This window comes from Fukomys damarensis, unplaced genomic scaffold (assembly GCF_012274545.1).
Source record: "Fukomys damarensis isolate Sample0158 unplaced genomic scaffold, DMR_v1.0_HiC HiC_scaffold_1, whole genome shotgun sequence".
NCBI lineage: Eukaryota > Metazoa > Chordata > Mammalia > Rodentia > Bathyergidae > Fukomys > Fukomys damarensis.
In genome coordinates this window covers 73094307-73115833 of record NW_022900913.1, presented here as the reverse complement: position 1 = coordinate 73115833, position 21527 = coordinate 73094307, and the positions used below count along the sequence as shown (strand labels likewise).

General features: G+C 38.5%; 1 protein-coding gene across 2 annotated transcripts; it reads left to right on the top strand.

Annotated features, from left to right (window-relative positions):
- Positions 1–6: 6 nt before the first annotated feature.
- Positions 7–20649, top strand: LOC104863007 (zinc finger protein 248). 2 transcript variants are annotated; one of them, XM_019207629.2, is made up of 6 exons: positions 7–230; positions 974–1015; positions 5946–6072; positions 6352–6447; positions 11683–11774; positions 20547–20649. In XM_019207629.2, the coding sequence occupies exons 2-6, from the start codon at positions 1001–1003 to the stop codon at positions 20562–20564; spliced, it is 348 nt and encodes a 115-aa protein (XP_019063174.1). In that variant the 5' UTR covers positions 7–230; positions 974–1000; the 3' UTR covers positions 20565–20649. The 2 variants fall into 2 exon arrangements, with proteins under 2 accessions (XP_019063174.1, XP_010623558.1); XM_010625256.3 differs by lacking the exon at positions 20547–20649 and having other exon boundaries at positions 11683–13343.
- The last annotated feature ends 878 nt before the right edge of the window (positions 20650–21527 follow it).

The following is a 21527-nucleotide window of genomic DNA, read 5'->3' as shown; positions in this document are numbered from 1 at the left end:
GTGAATGGGATGTCCAGAGCCCGCGGCCTGGCGGAGCCTCGGTAACCCCGTACCATGCGGCCTTCTGGCGCTCTCGCCGCCCCGGGCTGTCCTGCTAGTTTCTCGCTCCCTCGGTTGCGGCGGCTTCGTCTCTCTCGTGCGCGACGCTCGGGGCTGATCGAAAGCAGGCCTAAGCGTCCGCCTGGCGCGGGCCCCGCGGGGACACCTCTTCGAAGCCCGCGAGGAGCGAGGTGAGCTAGACCCGGGGGAGCGTCCCAGTACCCCCGGAGTCAGCGCGCGCGGGGGCCCTTATGCCTCCGTGGGCGGCTCCTCGCCTAGACTAAAAAAACAATCTTGAGGGCCAGGAATTTAGCTCGGTGGTTCCGCCAGCTGCCTCGCAAGCGCAAGGTCCCGAGTTCTACCCCCGGTACCCCCCCCAAATCTTTAGGAGGTGCCTGGTTTACATCACGCAGATTGGGAGACCTGATCAAAGTTAGCCTGATTAAAAGCCATTTGAGAAACTGCAAGCAAGCTCGGACACAAATCTTTAGGAGGTGCCTGGTTTACATCACGCAGATTAGGAGACCTGATCAAAGTTAGCCTGATTAAAAGCCATTTGAGAAACTGCAAGCAAGCTCGGACAAATATTTAATAAAGTTTATCTTGTCTTACACACTGCTGACCCTTTTTATAGAGGTTTCTTGGAGTATTCGGCCTCAAGGGATTAATGGTGTTACCACATAGGTAATATGGCCTGAGTTTTTGTTTTTCTTATTACAACAGCAGTTTTGACAAATCCACACTATTTTCTTCTGTGGAATACTGTTACTTGTTAAACTCATCTTTTTACGTTTTTAATTTTTCTGTGTCACAGATCCTAAATTGCTAATAATAAATCGATAAGCAACAAATATTTACATTCACTCAGTGAAAAGTATATCTAAATTCAGGCAGGCCACGTCTGTCCTGACATCCATCCTTCCTTCTCTCTCAGCTCTCCTTCCTCCACTAAGAGCGGAAAATGAGCAAATCACAGGTAAGTTGTTTACTTCCACTTTATAAGGATTGGTACTTTTTTTAAGTGGGAAGAAAAAATAGACAAACATTTACATCAACTAGTCTATGTGCTCAGCAGCAGATGACAAAGCAAAGTATCTATACAGAAGCCATTAGGAACAAAATTTTGTCATTTACAGGAAAATACATAGATCTGGAGAGCATCGTGTGCAAAATAAGCCAATCTCAAAAAGGCAAATATCGAACAGTCTCGCTAATACTGGAAGCTGAAACAGGCATGGTGGCACATAACTATAATCCTAGCATTTGGAAGGCTGAGACAGGAGGATCACCGAGAGTTGGAGGCCAACCTGAGTTACATAGTGAGAGACTGCCTCCAAAAAAAAAGATAAAATTAGAAGGGTAACTATTATTAGACAAAAGGAAGGGAATCAAGGAAGGGGAGGGGAACGTAAGGGCAGGTAAAAGGAGAAATGGATATGAACAAAATATATGCATTGAGGGCCTGGGATATAGCTCAGTGGTTCCAGCATTTGCCTAGCAAGCACAAGGACCCAAGTTCAATCCCCAGTACCAAAAAACATTTATTGAAACCCAAAAATGTGAAACTAGGGGGGCTGCAGGCCAAGGGAGTTACATAGGTGGAGGGCAGGGGTGAAAATGATCAAAGTATGTTATGTGCCTATAGAAATTTGCCAAAATGAAACCCATTAATCTGTATAGTCAGTATGCACCAATAAAAGAGATGTGAAACCAATACAAAACAAAGCAAGTTTGCAAGTATTTGGTAAGTTAGATGCAGGGTTTTTTATTTTACAGGGTTATCTAGGTTATTGTAAAATTTCTCTGATCTTCCTAATAGCCCTGAAATACATGTAATATCTTGTATAGTCATTTCTAGGTAGAAACACAGTGCCAGAAGTGATGGAGCCTTAAGGTTTAAGTAGACTGTGCTCTGATAGTCCCACTTGACCCAAGAATAAGACCTGGAAGATGTGGAGGAATGGAGGGACTATAAGTCTTCAAGACACTCTTAAATGTCTCAACTTGTTTTCGCTTAGAATAGCAGGCAGTTCTGACTTATGTTTTTACATTTCCATCTGATAGATACAGCCTTATTGTATCACCTCCACTCACCTGAATCAGTTATAGAAAAGGCCACTGAATCATGATCAGAGCCATTGAATTTTTTTTTTAACTGTACTCCCGTCATTCAGTGGCATTTGATAGTACTGAGCATGGTCTTTGTTTTGAAAATATGTGTAACAGGATTCTGAGGTATGTTCCTAACGGACTTCCTGTCCAGTGTTCATAGGACAACTTTTTCTTTTGTTCCATGTTTATATCTGGATTTCCATTCTTAATTCATTGTACTTCTGCTTAACTGACAGATTTCATGTGTTTTTTAAATAATAAAACTTTCTTGAATTATTAATATACTGTACTAACATGTTTAAGAAGGCAAATGATTATATTTTTTAAAACCTCTACAAATGAGAGTGGAAAAAGTAACACAAAAGATGCAAAAATTTGCACTCTGTTCCTGCTTCTCCTTCTGGATAGGCTACTATTAATCCTCCAGAGATATTTTCACTGAACATGAAAGGTATTCTTAGAGTTACTATTCTGGGACAATGGGCATATTTTGGGACAGCCCCAGAAAAAGTAGAGTGTATGATCACTCCAAATACCCAGCTTTTAATTGTTGCTTATCTGTCCTTCCAGTGTCTCTAGTTTAAACATGGGTCTGTGAGTTTTTCTGGTTTTGTACCTGGGATTGAACTCGGGACCTTGCACTTGCAAGGCAGGCGCCAGAACCACTGAGCTAAATCCCCAGCTCTATGGGTATATATGCTTACATGTCCCCTCCCTTTAAGAGGGGATCCATTGATTGTCCTTAGTGCTTCTTAAACTTAGATGCATCTGTGCATCCCTAGCATTGTGTTACCATGCAGATTCTGATTTAGTGTAGTTTGAGCCCTGAACTCTGAGGCTAATAAGCTCCCAGATGAAGTCAGATCTGCTCAGGGGACCACTTGTTGAGAAAGGAATCCTATGCATTATTTTCTGTTAATAGCATGTCCCAGAAGTTTCTGTGACAACATGGATCTTTTCTTTGTTAAAATTGCATGGTAATTCATATTCTTATCTGAGTTATACTGTGTCCAACCTTTTGGTGGTTGCAAACCTTGTTAGAATGAACAACCTTGTACACACACATGCACATCAGATTATTCGTGTTCTCTACATTCATGAATGTAACAGATAGGTTTATCAGATGAATTTGCAGAAGTTGGTGGGTTTTAGTAGATTTATTGGCAGTGCATGAGAGTGTTTGTTTCTCCACAGATTCTCCCACAAAATATGTGGTTCAACTTTATAGCATTTGGAGGCGTAGTTAGAAAGTCCTTACTTCATGATGATAAATTATCTGCTTATGAATATCCCTTATGCATTTTATATTTAAATCTCTAATTCATTTAGAGTTTACCTTGGTATCTAAGAACTTCACAGTTAAATTATTGTAACATTCCACACACTCCTTTACCTGTGTGCTATTGCCATTTTTGCTTTTTCTGTATTTCAAACCATAAGAGAAATCTTGAATAATAAGGCTTTAGACAGTCCATAGGCTTTGTAATTGCTTGGGTGTTGTCCTTTCCTGTTTGCCCTGCCTTCTAGCTGTTCCATGCTTCCTCTTTGACCATTTGCCTTCAGCACAAAGAACTCATTTACTGTTTCTTGTGTTGGTCTTATGGTGAAAATTTTTCTCAGCAGTTTTTTGTTTGAAGATGTATCTTCTTTTTGGAAGGATATTTTCACTAAATACAGAATTCTGGATTGGACTCTTTTTTTTTTCTTTCCTTTAATGCTTTAAAGATACCTTGTTTCTTTCTAGTGCTTGTTGATTTTGCGTGTGTGTGTGTGTGTGTGTGTGTGTGTGTGTGTGTGTGTGTGTTTTCTTTTTTTTTTTTTTTTGTGGCTTAGAGGATTGAATCAAAGGCTTTATGTATAGTGGACCAGTGCTCTTATCACTGACCTATATCCCCCATTACTATGTGTTGATCATAAATTAAGCTGTTGGAAAATTTCACGTGCAGGTTTTAGTATAAATCCAAGTTTTGCTTTGTTTTATTATAATGTCTTTATTGCATTACTGGAGCAAGTTGGCCAGGCTATCCCCTTTTGGGGAAGGTAAAAAGCAAAATGCCCAAATGGTACAGTATTACCACTTACCTTCCCCCATCCTCCCCCACAACTACACAAGATCCAAATTTTAAAATGAGTAAATACATAGAGTGTGAAATTTTGGGTTGTGTGTAAAGACTTGCAATTTAGTTTAGCTTTGTATACAACTGCGCAGGTATTCCAAAGATTCTGTATCACTTGATGTTCTTCTGTTTTACTTGGAGATAAACAGTCTCACTAAGGTACTTAGGTTCTACACAAACCTGTGATCCTCCTGCCTCTGCTTCCCAGTGTGGTGGCATTACAGGCATGTACTATTACAAATTCTTCTTTTGACAGTCTTTTTGGTTATATACATGTGATTTCAGATTGCATCTTCTTTCTCTAATCTGGTTTCAAATCCAGCTCTAATTTCAGATATTGTATTTTGCAACTGTTCTATGCCCATTTGTGTGTGTGTTTATGTACTTACAAGGTTCCTAAGATCACCCCAGGCTCAGAGACTCGCTACAGCAATTCAGCAGATGGTCACACATAAAAAGTATAAAAGGATATAAAGCAAAATCAGTGAGATACTAAGACTCTTCTCCCTGTAGAATGTTACAAAAGATGCTTAAGTCCTCCAGCAATGATGTGACAACACACATGCAGTGTGTACCAGGGAAGCTTGATGGACACTTGTTGCCCAAAATTTTTACCGGGGTCTGGTCACAGAGGTACTGTGCGCCTAGTGTGTACCAAAATTCTAGGCTTTCTGAAGGAAAGTACATACTCAGCATAACCAAACTTTTTACACAAACAATGCAGGTATGGTAGGCTGCTCTTAGCAGCGAGTGACAAGATATGTGCCTTCCTGAAATCACACCTGCAGATGCCCACCAGGGACTCTGCAGCATACCTTTCAGAGGTCAACAGTCGGTCAACAGTTGCTTCCTACACAACACAAATGCCATATACCTGGTGAACATTTTCCATCATTATTTTAGTCACATTTTCCTCTATTTTATTGAACATATTAATCAGTTCAGTGTCAAGTTCTTGTTAATTCCAGTACTTGGGTCACCCATGGCTGTGCTTTTATTGTCTTTTTTCTTGGTTCCTGCTTGTCATACCAGGAAAATTTTTACTGGATGGCAAATACTATGTTTTTAGTTTTGTTTTGAGACAAGGTATTGCTATATAGTTCACTCTGTCCTTGAACTTGTGCTCTCTTCCTCCTAAATGCTGAGATTACAGATGTGTACCACCATACCCAGCTGAATACTTTGTTTAAAAACAAAAATACGTAGCAAGCCCAGAGGATGATCTCTTGAAGCAGGGAAGATTCATCTTTTTCTCTGTTCACTTTAATCAGTCCTGGGTTTCTCTTGATCAGGGCCTATACCATGTTCATTTGAACCCAATTATTTATCTTAATGACTGCAAATTTTACTTCTTCATGAAAGTTACCTGATAACACTTCTAGCTTCTTCAGTGCTCATCTACTATGATCATGAGAGTGTGTCCTATCGGGCCATAAGCACTTCCAAACAAACCGTGCTTTTCATTGTATCAGTAGTATTTGTAGCAACTATGACAGACCCAGACCCATAGTAGAAATTCAATTTGTATAAGATTTTTATATTATTTTACATACTGTAGCACAAAAAGAACAATCCCATTTGTCATTTTCCAGTAAACTCTAGAGACATTAGTTCTTTTGAAGCTCTTCGATGTCTAATTCTGACCACTTCACATAGAAGAGGGATGTTGTCTTTCAGGAGCAAGTGTCATTCAAGGACGTGTGTGTGGACTTTACTAAGGAAGAGTGGTGTCTGCTGGACCCCACTCAGAAGATACTGTACAGGGATGTGATCCTGGAAAATTACAGTAACCTTGTCTCAGTAGGTAAGAATTGTTTTTTCAGTGTGGCTAATCATCACATGCATTTTTAGGTCTCTAAAGTGAATGCCCTGAACTTTTCTGATTTAAAGCCTGAGATTCAAGGCTCTGAGATGACTGATCCCTTGCGGCTATTATAAAGAGTGTGTTCTTAACCTCCTAAGGGATTGGTCCATTCAGATACCTTCTTTGAGCGGCTCTTGAAACTACTTTTCTTTCCCTTGAGTTTTTCAATGTTTGCTAGGGAGAGCTGTTTACCCAACTCTTGTTATTTTCTCTCACCAGGGCATTGCATTGCTAAGCCAGAAGTGATCTTCAAGATAGAGCAAGGGGAGGAGCCCTGGATATTGGAGAAGGGATTTCCAAGCCTCTATAACCCAGGTGGGTTAGTAGAACCACTGGCAGTGAAAACAAGAGGAAATTAATCTTAGGTCATTGGTTTAGGGTTTGTCATCTTTGGAATATTTTTCAGAAACTTTGATTTTTAGCAGAGATGTTTGGAAATGACCAAGAACATGTGGCCTACATGTTGTTCATTCTGTTAACCTTTTTATGTCTGGTACTGTGGGTCGAACCTACAGCCTTAAGCCCAGAGTGATTTTTTTCCCAGCTCTTTTTTGTTTTTGTTTTTGGTGAAAGGGTCTTGCTGAGTTGCCAGATTTGCTCAGACTGGCTCTGGTTTGTAATCCTGCTTCAGCCTCCAAGAGTGCTAGGATTACAGGCATGTGCCACTATGCTTGACTGTCCTATTACCTTAGTCACTGTCACTCATAAATGCTTTTCTTTAATACTTTAGAATGACTTGTACCTTTAATCTAAAGTTAGTTGGCTTTATCTTAGATTATTTTTCCTTAGATTTACTTTATCTTTTAAAATTGTTCACCTCTCTATTTTCTTAGAATATCTTTTGTTACCTGGCATATTATTTGTGCACTTCTTCATAAATCCATTTAACAAATATATGATGATGAATATCATGGTGGCCCAGATATATTTTAGGTAATGAACAGAGCAGTGTCTCTTATACCACAGAATGTATATAACATTGATCCACAAACACAGGCATATATGTATGTATTTATGTATATGTGCACATATATACCTGCAGATACACTCTTGGGTGATGAAAAGTATTATGAAGAGTTTACATGAGGAAAGGTAAGTAAGTACATGAGAGAATGTTCTTTAGCTGTGGGGTGAGAGAACACTTTTTGATGAGGTCCACATTAGATACAAACCTTTGACAAACTGAATGTGAGGTGTGAAGATCGAGAGTATGCCCCAGGAAGAGAGCACATTGAGGCAGATGTGTTCTTAGACTGAACAGTGTTAGGGAGACAGGTGAGGCCAGAAGTTACTGGGCATGGGGGAGCCTAATAGGTGGTAATGGAAGTAGCAGCAGCACAGGCCATGGTAGATACAGTAATTTGAATTGAGGGATATGATGGGAAACCCTCTTTTTTTTTCTTTTTTTGGGGGGGGTAAATGTAGATCAGATTCAATATCAGATCTGATTTATAGTTAAAAGGATCGCTGTGATTTCTCTGTGGTAACTGTACTGTGATGGGTGGACCTGGTGAAGGAAAGAATAGCAATTAGGAGGGGATATTGCCTCTGACTGCCAGAGGTTCTGAGATGGAGGTTTGTACAGATGCTTGAATATCGGGCCATGAGGATTTGCTGTTGCATAAAGAGTATAAGGGACAGAGAGTCAAGAATACTCCAATGATTTGTCTCAAGCAGTTGGATAAATTAGGTGCCATTTCTGAGATAGAGAAAATTATGGAGGAGTCATGATAGAAGTTATGGCAGGTTTAATATTCAACAGAGGTTGGAGTTAACTATTCGGATCTAGTCTTGTATTGGCTGGGAGGTCAGATATGTCTAAGTATGGAGTTCATGGTTAAGGGAAGAATAAGACACATCCCTTGAAAGGCTCCAGCATCAGAGGCTGCTAAAGATATGGGGCTAGACTTTGTAAAAGGCCACCCAGTAGCCAGATGAGGTGGGACATCTTTGATCCTAGCATTTCAGAAGGCTGAAGCAAGAGGATCACAAATTGAAGGACACCCTGGACAACTTAGACTCTATCTAAAAGATAAAAAGGGCTGAGGATGTAGCTCAGTGCTAGAGCACTTACAGGTGTGAGGCTCTGGGTTCAATCTGCAGTACTGCAAAAAGAAAAAAAGACTGAACAGTAAATGTGTTAGGCCTCTTGAGCCACATGTGGTCCTTGTTGCTGCTGCTGATACTCTGTTTACTTATTCATTTTTTCCTCTCTTCCTCTCTCTCCTCTTCTTCCTCCCCCACCTCCCTACTGCCTCTTCCACCTTTTCCCTTTAAAAACATGAAAAACAATTTTAGTGTCATAGCCATTGCCTATGGTCATAGTTTGTCACCCTTTTGTAGAGTCTGGTTGTATGTAGGTGAGAGTAGTCCTGGCACAATACTACTTTTCATAAGAGTTAAATCTATGTAGTAGAAGAGATTGAGAAAGAGCAACTTGATCTACACAGAAGCCAGCATTCCCATTTCCCAGGAGTCAGAGTGCCTGCTGTGGTCCCTATACAAACCTGTTGTCACCTCTTACTAGCCTCATAATACTCTAATTATTTATCTTTCACAACTGCCCACATCTCTTCATATTCTCTCTTTTCACAGATAATGCTCAAAAGCAGAAATGTATCTGTGTTCCTTCATTCCTGATTATTCATAATTCTTAACTGGTTTCTTTTTTTGTTTGTGGGTTAAATTTTTTCCAATACCAGAAATCAAACTCAGGACGTTGAACTTGCCAGACAGGCATGGTGCCTCTGACCTAAATCACTGGCATTTTTGTTTGTTTTTACTTAAATCATTCAGTTTATCTCTCACTGACCTGAGTTACCCGTAAAAAGAAATGAAAGTCTTCTTTCATTGATTATTTTAATGTGGTTCTCTTCTCTCTTACATTTGTTTTTTCTATTCTCCATAATTTATAAACATTTCATATTATCCTGTATCTTAAATTGTGTTTATACATGCTTTCAGTTACCTAAAACTTATTTACTTTGCTTTTTTGCAGATAATTAATACTGAATATGTAAAGCATTTCCACATTATGTAGTGGTACATGGTAGTGGCTTGTTATTTTAATTGTTTTAAATTAGAGTGATATTTTGCTGTTAATAATCTATATTTTATGACAGTAACCCGCTGGTGGCTGTAGGCTCCATATTCAGATGGTCATTCATGGCTGTTGCTTAGAGTTTCTTTCTTCATAGGGATTTCATTCTTCCAAAAAGGACCACTTTTACTTTTCCTAATTCTGACATTTTAGTAGAGTATTGATTGCCTGTGGAGTCAATATTAGGAGAAATTCCCTTTCATCCATTCCAAAAATATTTGTAGTACTCTTCCTAAATGCACATTCCCATATTTTGCCCTGAAACTATAACTCATTAGGTAGAGGTTGGAAATAATCTATTACACGTTGCTTTTTAAGAATCACTACTGTATTTTCACCTCTGAAGAAGCAAGGGAAATAAGACTAGTCATATGTTCAACAATCTAGACTATGGTCACGTAGAGGCTTGGCATTGACCAAGGGCTTTGTTTTATGTTAGAGTAGTTACATGGACAGTAACTGCTAAAGGACAGAACACATGGAGTCTTAAAATGATAGGATGTATTATATTCTTGGCTTTTATTCTTTTATTATTATTATTATTGTTTTTGTTTTTTAATTAAAGAAAGTAGCATTTCACTGAAGGTGGTCCAAGTTCTCAGGAAAACCCAAGACTAGAATGCTTCTAGTTGAGTGAAAAAGGTGTGGATTTTGGGGGGTGGGGGTTATAGATACGTTCATCATCCTAAAATGGTTTTATGGTTTGGGTTTTTTTGGTGTGGATTTTTTTTGTTATTGTTTTGTTTTTGTTTTTGTTTTTGTTGGTACTAGGGCTCAAACTCAGAAAGGTGTGTTCTTAATGAGAAATTTAGAAGAGTTTGATAACTAGCTGTATATAGATATTTGTAATGGATTTATGAAATATTGACCACTTTAATGTGAATCACTTGGTATAAAGTATTTTTTGTTTATTTGTTTCAGTTTGTTTTTGCCAGGATGACAACTTCTATCTTTTGGTCTTTGAAGCCCCTGCATAGTTTGTGTGTGTGTGTGTGTCTGTGTGTGTGTGTGTATACTGAACCCTGGGCTTCATACTTAACTCTGCCACTGAGCTACATCCCTACTCTGTTTTTGTTTTGAGGCAGGATCTTGCTAAATTGCTGGGCTGGCCTCAAACTTGGAGTCCTCATGCTTCAGCCTCACCGGTAGCTAGAATTATAGATTTGTGCCACAACACCTAGCAGATGTGATTAACGTTGCTGCAGGATAGCAACAGTGAAGGATAGGCAAGAATTTTTGTGATAAAGTGTATTGAAGGTCTGAGTACCTACAGAAAAATGGTTTTTACAGGTCCCAAATGTAAATAAAAGCCACAGATGAGACTAGATTTTAAAACATAAAACCTAGTTATAAAATAAAGACCTAGAAATAAGCAAACTTAAAATATGTAGGTATAGGAGTAGACATGCATAGTAGTGAGAGTCCTGCTATAACAATCAGGCTGGAAGCAAATAAAGGTATAAACCATACTTTTCCTCTGCCAAACTGAATTCTTCTTTTGTTTCATTTTTCTAACACTTTATTTAAAAACAACTCATCTAACTCTCTGTGAATTTCCTATTCTTGGAACAGCTCCAAACTTCATCCCTGTCCACCATGTCTGTCTGAGTTCATTTTACCTCCTTCAGCGTGCTTTCTACAGCATTTTATAAAATCATCTTTGGCAGTAAAATTGATTTAGATCTTCAGCTATCAGAGTATTCTTTTGAACCTGGAGAAATTGGTGTTTACAGAATTTAATTTGGTTTGGATGTATAAAATAGAAAACATGCATGTTAGGGTGGGAGTCTGCCCCCATGTCCTATGTCTAAAGGATCAAGACTAAACTCTATTCTGTCTTCACCAGAGATCATTCTTTGAAACCCTTGAGCTGCTTGTCTTCACTTTCCCTTTGTCTCTTTTGGTTTCACCATGTTTCCCTATTTCTTAATCAGTCATTCAATTGTCTGTGCTGTGCATTTAGTTTATCTTTTTTTTGTTTTTTTTTTTTTTTTTTTTTTTTTTTTTTTAGGAGTAGGAAATACTTATTGAGGGATAGACAGTTCCTGCCTGAGAGAGACAGGAGGGGACCTGGAAAGTGGGTTGCAGAACTCACTATGTAGCCTGGGCTGGTTTCGAATTCACAGTGATCCTCCTGCCTGAGCCTCCCAAGTGCTGGGATTTTAGGCATGCGCCACCACACCCAGCCTTGGTTTATCTTTTTTCATATCCAATTTTGAAGATTATATTTATGTACTCTTGAGTATCATTGCCAGCTTCAGCTCCCTACTTCCACAGCAGTATGTTTGTGTTTTCCATTCAAACTGAAAGGAAAAAGAAATAGGTTCAATTCACTCCAGGAAACCTAGTCTGACAAAGGAATTGACAATGGTAAAGGATATTTATATAAAGTCAGAGTTCACCAGAAATCATTAATATTCATAAGATATGGTTATTTTGCTCATTTCTAGAAAGGAAATGGAAAGCTGATGACCTTTTAGAGAGCAGCCAGGAAAATCAAGGCGAACATTTTTGGCAGCTCATATTCACCAGCAACAAAACAGTAAGTGTGGAAAGTGGTAACAGAGTTCGGAAAATTTTCAGTCTGGACACAAACACAATTTCTTCAAGAAATTTTCCCTTCAAAATATGTGACTCATGTGAAATGAGTTTGAAAAATATTTCAGGCTTAATTATTAATAAAAAAAACTATTCCAAAAAGAAGCCTGATAAGTTTAATATATGTGAGAAATTACTCTTTGATATTAGGCATGAAAAAATTCCTATTGGAGAGAAGTCTTATAGATACAATCAAAAAAGGAATGTCCTTAGTCATCAGGATTTCACTCAACCAATTTTTGATGAACCTTTTGAATATGATGAAAACAGACCAGAATTTCTTGAGCAAACAACCTTTTTTACAAATCAGAAGTCCCAAATAGGAGAGCCACTCTGTAGATACACCAGATGTGGAAGAGTGTTCAACAGTTTAAAGCTTGATATATCACAGAGAACTTGTTTGGATATGGAGCCACATGAATGCAGTATCTGTGGGAAAGTCTTTTATATGGACTTACAATTTGAACATCAGAGGGCTATTACAGAGGTCAGTCCTTACGAATATAATGAATATGGGGAAATCTGTGACAATTCAACTTTCATTACCCATCAGGGAGCTTACACAAGGAAGATTTCCCAAGAATATAAAGTGAATGACAAAATGTGGGAAAAGTCAATCCTCTTTAAACATCAGATAGTACACTCAGGGGAAAAACCTTATGAGTACCATGAAAATGGGAATAATTTCAGCAAGAAGTCACATTTAACCCAATCTCGGAGAGGTCACTCAGGAGAAAAAACTTTTGAGTGTGGTGAATGTGGCAAAACTTTCTGGGAGAAGTCAAACCTCACCCAGCATCAGAGAACACACACAGGAGAGAAGCCCTATGAATGCTCTGAATGTGGGAAAGCCTTCTGCCAGAAACCACACCTTACCAACCATCAACGAACACATACAGGAGAGAAACCGTATGCCTGCAAGCAGTGTGGAAAAACATTCTGTGTGAAGTCAAACCTCACTGAACACCAGAGGACACACACGGGAGAAAAACCCTATGAGTGTAGTGCATGTGGGAAATCCTTCTGCCATAGATCAGCCCTGACTGTCCATCAGAGGACACACACAGGAGAGAAACCCTTTATATGTAATGAATGTGGGAAGTCCTTTTGTGTGAAGTCAAACCTCATTGTACATCAAAGAACTCACACAGGGGAGAAACCCTATAAATGTAATGAATGTGGGAAGACCTTCTGTGAAAAATCAGCTCTTACTAAACATCAAAGAACTCACACAGGGGAGAAGCCCTATGAATGTAATGCATGTGGGAAGACCTTTAGTCAGAGGTCAGTACTTACTAAGCATCAGAGAATTCACACAAGGGTGAAAGCTCTTCCAATATCCTGAGTGTTCAGAAGCTTTCAAACATCTGTCAGATTTACTGTACAGTTTTAAAAATGAGAGCAAAAGCCAAAGAATGCCACAAAGTATTAGAAAGTGACATCTCATTTAAATGTGAAAGCTTTCAAGAACAGTAACTTTTCATTGGAAAATTTGTACTCGTCTATTCATTTAAGTAATATTGTAAAAAAATCTTTTAAAATTTGTTATGTCATCTGCCAGATGTGATACAAAAACTGTATTATATATATGGCAATATATATATATATGGCTATATATATATATATATATATGGCAATATTTATTTTATCCATATTCGCTGGAATCTGAAGCTTAAAACAAGTGAATGACAGTAACATTAAACATATATGTGAAGAATCCCTGTTGTTTGTAGGCCTCATGTGAGTATGCTAATGTAACAGAAATTTGATTGGTATGCTGGAGCCCATGAATGCTTAGTTTAGTAACTTATGGTATAAATATTTTGCACTTAAATCCCACCAGTGTCTTTGTTCTTAGGATTATATGTGTGTATACATATATGTGAATGTGTCTATATATGTAAATATATTTGTTTATACATACCTACACATACAGTGATATCTTCATGTCATCTCATAGTGACAAATACTGCTGATTGTTAAATTTTCAGGACTATTATGAGCCAATTTTTAAACATGGTCATTATTTTAAAATGTATAAATTTACAGTTACATTTCAAAAGTTAATACTCTCCACTTCCTAATAGTTTTGCTAAATTTCACTGTTATCTTTGTGGTTTAAATTACTTATATTAGGGTACTTGTATGGTGAGAATACTCTATGATCATGTGCTGCTGCATGTATCTTCCCAACACCATATGCTGGTAGCTTCACCTTAATCGGAATATACTATGGAAACTGCAAACTATATTTCAAGATGTTTCTTTACTTAACTGTTATCACATATTGACAAGTCTACCTATTTGTATATATGAAAAGATACTTGGCATATTTCAAGTACAAAGCACCTACTCCTTTTTTTATTTCCTGGGGAAAAAAATGACTATGGCCATTATTACTGAACTGCCTCTTCAGTAAAGAAGCCAAAAGATGTTCTTGTGAGGTTTTTAACTACCTCTCAATCAGTGCAATTCTAAATACTACCAGAGTCTCTATATAGGTTGGCCAATATATGTTTGGGGTTTTTTGTTTGTTTTGTTTGTTTGTTTGTTTTGTACCAGGGATCTAACTCAGGAGGCCAGTATATGTTTTAAGTGATTTTTTTTTTTTTTTTTTTTTTTTTTTTTTTTTTTTTTTGGGATCAGGGATTAAACTTTGGCCCTTGGCCTTGTAAGGCAGTCTGCGGAACCCCTGAGCCAAGCCCCCAGGGAATTTTTTTTTTTTTTTTTTTGGGATCAGGGATTAAACTTTGGCCCTTGGCCTTGTAAGGCAGTCTGCGGAACCCCTGAGCCAAGCCCCCAGGGAATTTTTTTTTTTTTTTTTTTAAACAAAGAACCGTGTTACTTACTTTTGGCTGTTTCCTGGCATATCTGAATATGGCCGGTATTACCAAACTTCCCCTTTGGTGAAGAAGTTCAACAGTATTTTTCTAAGTTTTTTCATGTCTCTCTGAGTCAGTCATACAAATAGTTAATAAGAATGATACTTACACAATTATGCAAAGGTTAACATCAGTTATAAACAATAATACTGGACTCTATAAATGAAATTTTGTGGTATGTAATAAGATGCCCCTTTCATTTTCTTGGCATCTCACAGTGGCTCATTTCAGGCATGATTTCTGTAACCCTAGTTCTGTGTATCTCAGGAAATCTGTGCTTGTACTTGTAAAATAGTGTTATCTTGTGTCTCTTCCTCCCTTATCCACTGTTCCTGTGTTCCCTTACACATTGGTAAGGGTTCCAAGAGGCACTGCTCATGGTGCTGCTTCCTTGCTGAGCTGTTTTATCTGTTTGTCCATCTTCCCCTAGATGATGTGGGGGTAGATCCAGGGTGAACATGTAAGCAATGAGTTGTCTTGGGATAGATACTCTGCAGTACTTCTGGGGAAGATTTCAGTTATAAAGTAATGATAGGAGATCTGAAAGACATGAGAAGAGTTCTCTTCACTGGACTTTCTCATGTCTACATGTGATATGGCTGATAGTTTGTGGCCCTGTTGAACACTACCCTGAAGAGGACAGTGCACAAGGTGGGAGAAGTTGGCCCTGGCATGATGTCACTGAGCTGCTCAATTCCACCAGCTCTCTTCTGGGATCTTGCATTACCCATAATAATAACTCTCTCTTACTTTTTCTTTGGACTTTCTGATACTTAGAGCTGAAGGCATTCAGTTGATCCAGAGGAACACTTTCTAAGTGTTAATGTTCTATACAGTGATTGTCAGGGAAAACTATTTATTTTCACAAGTTAATACAGGGATTGTTTGTATGGGGCCTATACAGTAGGAAAAAAAATAAAACAACTAAAAAGATTTTACTGGCACACTTACTACCATGGGATGGGCCAGAAACAAATATTGAAACACCTAGAGTATAGTGTCTGCAGGAAGGCATTTCAGTTCTGAGTCCTCAGGACAAAGATGGAAACAGAACCCTGTGAGAGCTGCTGTCATCAAGATTTTATCACTACCAGAACTGTCCACCAAATTGTTAATACCTCCTCTGAAGAATCTAAGCAGATGCATTTCATGTGAGCCCAGGTGGGCACAGAGAAGGGTGGAAGGAGAGTCTGGGTGGAAAAAAATGTAAAGTACGTAGCATGGTGTTTTTAATTTCTATAAATTCCTCTGTAAAAGGCTCAATATGAGAAATAAAGGTATTACATTAGCGGAAAACTATCTCTGTTGTCATACTTCCATAGTGGCATAAATTAATTCCCTGTGGATCCAAGCTCTGTACCAAGTACACTGTCTTTAGGGAGATAAGTGAAGCAAGCATTTAAATTGCATTATTCAAATATCTCTTCGTGAAGTTCCTTGTTTATGAGCAGCTTTGCCTTCTTCCAAGTAAATAGCTGAGTATCTAATCAGGGCACCTTGTTGATTTGATGTGGCATTATGACCATGTATTCAGACAAGTTGTGGTTATTACAATTCACCTTGAATCAGCTTTCAGCATTTGCTAGTAAGAGAACCTGTCCTAATCACAAAGTAGACATTTACCCAAGAGGATTCTCTTCCTGGCCTGCATTGGCGTGAATACAGGAGTAGTCATTTGTTCCCCACTAAAGCAAGAAGAATCTACCCTCAAGTATTCTTACTGGGAAATTACCATGTCAGGAGTCATATCAAAAAATTGCACTGTGTGTGTATGCGTGCATGCATGCATGTGTGGTGTGTGTGAGTTTGAGTGTGTGTTGTGTGTGTGTTGGAACTCAATATGTAATCTAGGCCAGCCTTGAACTCACTATATCCCAGGTTGGCCATGAACTTTTGGTTCTCCTGCTTTATCCTTTTGAGTGCTAGGATTACAGGCAAATGTCATGACACCCAGCTTCCTTGCACTACAATTTATTCAGTCCTCGACCAACACAAAATAAAGTACATTTACAAAGGACATGATGGTGTTTGGTGCTATAAAGAATAGGAGAAATTGGCAGAGGAATGGCTCGGTTTTAGATAGGGAAGAAATATTTCCCTGAGAAGGCTACCTTAAGAGAGGAGCCAAGGAGGCATCTCGAGGAAGAACATGAGGAGATAGGGACAGGGAGTATGTGAGAGGTACAGAAGCTTCTTTCCCCAGCAGTTTTACAGTTTTTTGTTTCATGAGATAACACTTAGTCCTAATAACCTAATGTATTTTTGATACTTGCTTTTGTGTTGTACTGTGTTCTTAGATTAGTTTCACAACTAATGAATGGGTCATCCCCCAGCTCACTGGTGTGTGACACTAGGATGAGAACTGCAGGTCATAGGTTTGTGCTTTCTGACTAATCACTTTCAATGTCTAAAAATTGTTTTCCGATAAACTCCCAAGATGCTGTTTGAACTTGTCTTTCCTTTGTCTCATGTGCCACAGCACTTCACACCCAGCCTATACTTGTGGGAGGGTTCACTCCATGCATACCACTGATGCCTTCAGATACCACCCCTGCTTATTTCCCCAATTGGAGACTGCAGGGTGTTGGTGCTATACTTCTCCCAAACTCTTTCTGAGAAGACATGCCTAATCTAACCCTGTGTTTCCTCTGCATTTTCACCTACCACTCAGTGCCTGGGTGCTGTACAGGATGTGCCAGCTCACTGCCTCTACCTTCTCAGACACCACCTCCATTTCCCAGCCAGTCCTCCTTTTAGTACTTATGCTTCTTTCTAGGGCCTTAAATATGCTGGAAAATTCTTGATCATGGAGCTACATCCCTATTCATGCACCACTTTTTAAGAGCACAATCCTTTCAGGTACCTGAGCAGGTGAGAAGTGACATATAATATCCTTTCCGTATCTGGAGTCCATACTTTAGGATACTCATTTCTCTGGGTTTGATGTTTTCATCTACAAATGGGGAATAAGGTTGTTACCCATTTACAAGAGTTATCCCTAAGCTTACTTTCAGGAACAGAAGCTGCAAATTGTTAGAACCCACCCTACTAAGGAAGTTCAGAAAGCCAGTACATATGCTCAGGGAAAGGCACAGGCTAAGAAATGACCCCAGAAGACCTATATTTACATCTCAGACTGACTTTGGCACAGAAACCCTACAATGATATAAAAAATAAGAATAAAAGACAAGAATGTAAAATCAAGCAAATCCTGAGAAAACTTCAGAGATACCACATTTATAAAACTCACATTCAGTTTTCAACAACAAAATCAAGGTATATAAAGAAACAGGAAAGTCTGGCCTCTGTAAAAGAAGAAAATGTAAATCAATAGAAACAGACCAGATGATGGAATTAATAGGCAAATACTCAAACACTGTCTTAAAGATGCTCAAAGAGCTGAAAGATGATGTGAACAAATTCAAGAAGACAACAAAAGCAGCATATAGAAACATTCTGAAGCTGAAAAGTACAGTAAATACAGTGGAATTCAAAAAGTATATTTGAGTAGGCATAAGAATCAATAAACTTGGAAATAGGACTTGATCTACTCTGAGGAACAGAAAAGTAAACAAGACCTATTGTAGAATTCCAAGAGACAGAAACCAAATGGGAGTCAGGAGGATTTTATATATGGTATATACACTGGCTTGGTAGACTGTCCAAGAATGCTGAGCAAAAACACAAAGCCAAGAGGTCCTTTATATACAGTGTGTCACAAGCAAGTTACAGAAACAAAAAACAAAGGCAGTCCCAAGTCACTTTCTTAGCTTTGAAGAGAAACTGCCCTATGTTCCCAGAATGCCAGGATGTAATAAAACTAATTCACAGCCTTTATGAATTATATCAGTCACAGGACAGGGTGCTATCTCCTCAAAGACGATGTCGGAGATGGATTGCATAGACCATCTCTTCTATCAGTTGGGAAGGACACAGGGTCACATTCCTGGGGGGGTCAGGAGGAGAGTCACAGGGCGAGGCAGATTCTTGGAGCAGAGACTTGTATTTCTGAATTTCTGCCTCATTGTGAGACTTTAGGACATGGTTAAATGAACCAATATATGCATTGTTGGGAGTGACAAAAAGGAAGGTTGAGAGAAATAATGACTAAGTTTCCCATTTGATGAAATAATATGAACATGGAGGAAACTCAATAAAATCCAAGTAAGATAAAATAAAAAACAGGCATACAACACTTATTTTTGAAATATCAAAGGCCAGCACCAGAAAGAGAACCTTAAAAGCCGTTGTAACTCACTGGAAGAGCAATTGCCTAGCACATACAAGATCCCGAGTTTGATCCCTAGCACCATAAAACTACAAGAACAAAACAAAACCAAAAAAAAAAAAAGTAACTCATGATATGAAAGGGTTTGTTATCAACAGGTTTTGTGTGTGTGTGTGTGTGTGTGTGAGAGAGAGAGAGAGAGGAGAGAGAGAGAAACCTTGGAGGTTAGAAGGCAGTAGGTTGATATATTCAAAGTGGTAAAAGATCTGACCTGGGATTTAGCTCAGTGGTTCCGCCACCTGCCTTGCATCCCAAGTTCCATCCCTGGTACCAAAAGAAAAGCAAAGCAACAAAAGATAAAAACAATTCTATATTCAGAAAAATTATCCAACTTTTGAGAGAGAAGTTAAGATATTGTTGGATAAATAAAAGCCAAGGGAGTATTGTCCCTAGAACTACTCTTCAAGAAATATTAAAGCCAGGGCTAGAGATTAAGCTCAGTGGTTCTGCTGCCTGCCTGCCAAGGACCTGAGTTCGAACCCCGGTACCAAAAAAAAAAAAAAAATACTAAAGCCAGGCACGATGGTACATGCCTGTAAACCCAAGACTCTTGAGAAGCTAAGGCAGAAGGATTAGAAGCTCAACCCTAGCTTGGCAACTTAGTGAGTTAGTGAGATCCTGTTTCAAGATTAAAGAAAAAAAAGTTGGGATGTAGCTCAGTGTGAAGGTCCTGGGTTAAATCCCCAGTATCGCAAGGCGAAAAAAAAAAGAATGATAGCATGCCCAACTAGGAATATTTATTCCTGAAACACAAGGGTGCTGCAACATAAGAAAATGAATGCAAAATACCAGATTAAAATAGCAGGTTAACAACAGATTTAAGGTTAAAACACACACACACACACACACTCACACAATCTCGAAGAAAAAGCATTTCACAGAAGTAAACACTTTTATAATAATGCACAACACATGATAAATCAACACAGAAAAATAGGAAACTACCTCAATGTAATAAAAAGCATATATTAAAAACCCAGAGTTAGAGACTGAAAGATTACAATCAAAACAGGATTTGAGGATGTAGACAGCAATAGGAAAGAAAACTAAAAAGGCACCCAAAGTGGAAAGGACTGGGGAAAGAGAGGATATAAAAAGAATTAAGATGTATTATGTACATGTACCAACTCCCCAAAATGAATGTAATCATCATGTACTATAAGCATGTACTAATAAAAAAATTTTGAAAGAAAATAAGATAATGAAGGCAACAGCGCCACTGAGCTAAATCCCCAGCCCAAAAATAAGACTTGATCTCAGTGTTTTTCTTCTAGTCTCCACCAGAAATCACAAAACAGTGCTAACAGTTAAATCTCTTCAGTAACAGAGCTCAGTGATAAAATGATCTCAGGCACATCTCCCTTATATATACCATGCACAATCAAAAGGCAACTCATGCTTTTCATTAATGGTTTTGTCTAATCATAAAACAGAATGCCCACAAACAAGTGATAGTAACAGTTCTTTCATATACAGTAGACAAGTGAGTTCTCTGAGGTTGGAGGCCTGAATGAAGTTCTAAGATAAACTGATTTTGTCCTTTAAGCTCAATTTCCAGCTTTGAAAGAAAAACTGTTCTTCTGAAGTAAAGAGGGGCCCAGAACAGGAATCTCATGCTGAAGATCACTCCTTAGATCTGAAACATCTCAGCACCACAGATTAAAGGCAAGAAGTTGCTAGAAAGGACATAGCCTGAGATAATTCTTCATCCTCCTCAGAATGAGTGATATTCTGCTGATGTCATTGCATTCAGAAGCCCTCTTCATGAGAGTGAAAGGTCTGGTCAGAAAAGGGTAACTGCTGAGTGGGGACTTGGGGGGAAAAGGGAGTCAGCATGGAATAGTCATTCCTTAGAGTGTTGATATGGACAACCTCAGGGAGAGATCCTCAGGCACAGCTAAATCAATTTCATATCTAGCCTTTGGTAAACATGCTCTGCCCTCAACCTGATCTCACTTTTTTCCCAATTCTGAGCTGTCCTCATTCATGTACCATGTGCCCTCTGAACTTAATTTGTTAATCAGTCTGTCCTGACTGTACAGAATCAGAGGTGAGTCATCAGTGTTTGATTCATTGCAAAGGTAAGAAACCTTAATTCTGATTGTATATGTCATCTGCCCAGAATCACCTAGCTTGTTAGTGGCAGAATTGGGAGTAGAAATTCCCTGTTCACATAATAGGTAAGTCACTGTCAAGGTTCTATTTGCAGTTGAGTTAGAAACAACCAGTTTTTAAAATAGATATTCCTCCAAAGCACTCCAGTTCTTTTTTGCAGAGAAATATTGCTAAACATAAGCAACCCAATAAAAACATTAATAACCTGAGTATTTTTCCTACCGCACTGATAATGAAAGTTAACAACTTTTCTTCTAATGTAATTATTAAACTAGCTCTATACTTGTTCTGGTTGTAGAAGAAAAATGTAATTGATCATTAGGAAATGAACCCTAGTGAAAATTTGCCCAGGTCTGCAAGATCTTACAGGGTCACAGGTGAGTTCTCATTTAACATAGTTCTTGCTCTCTTA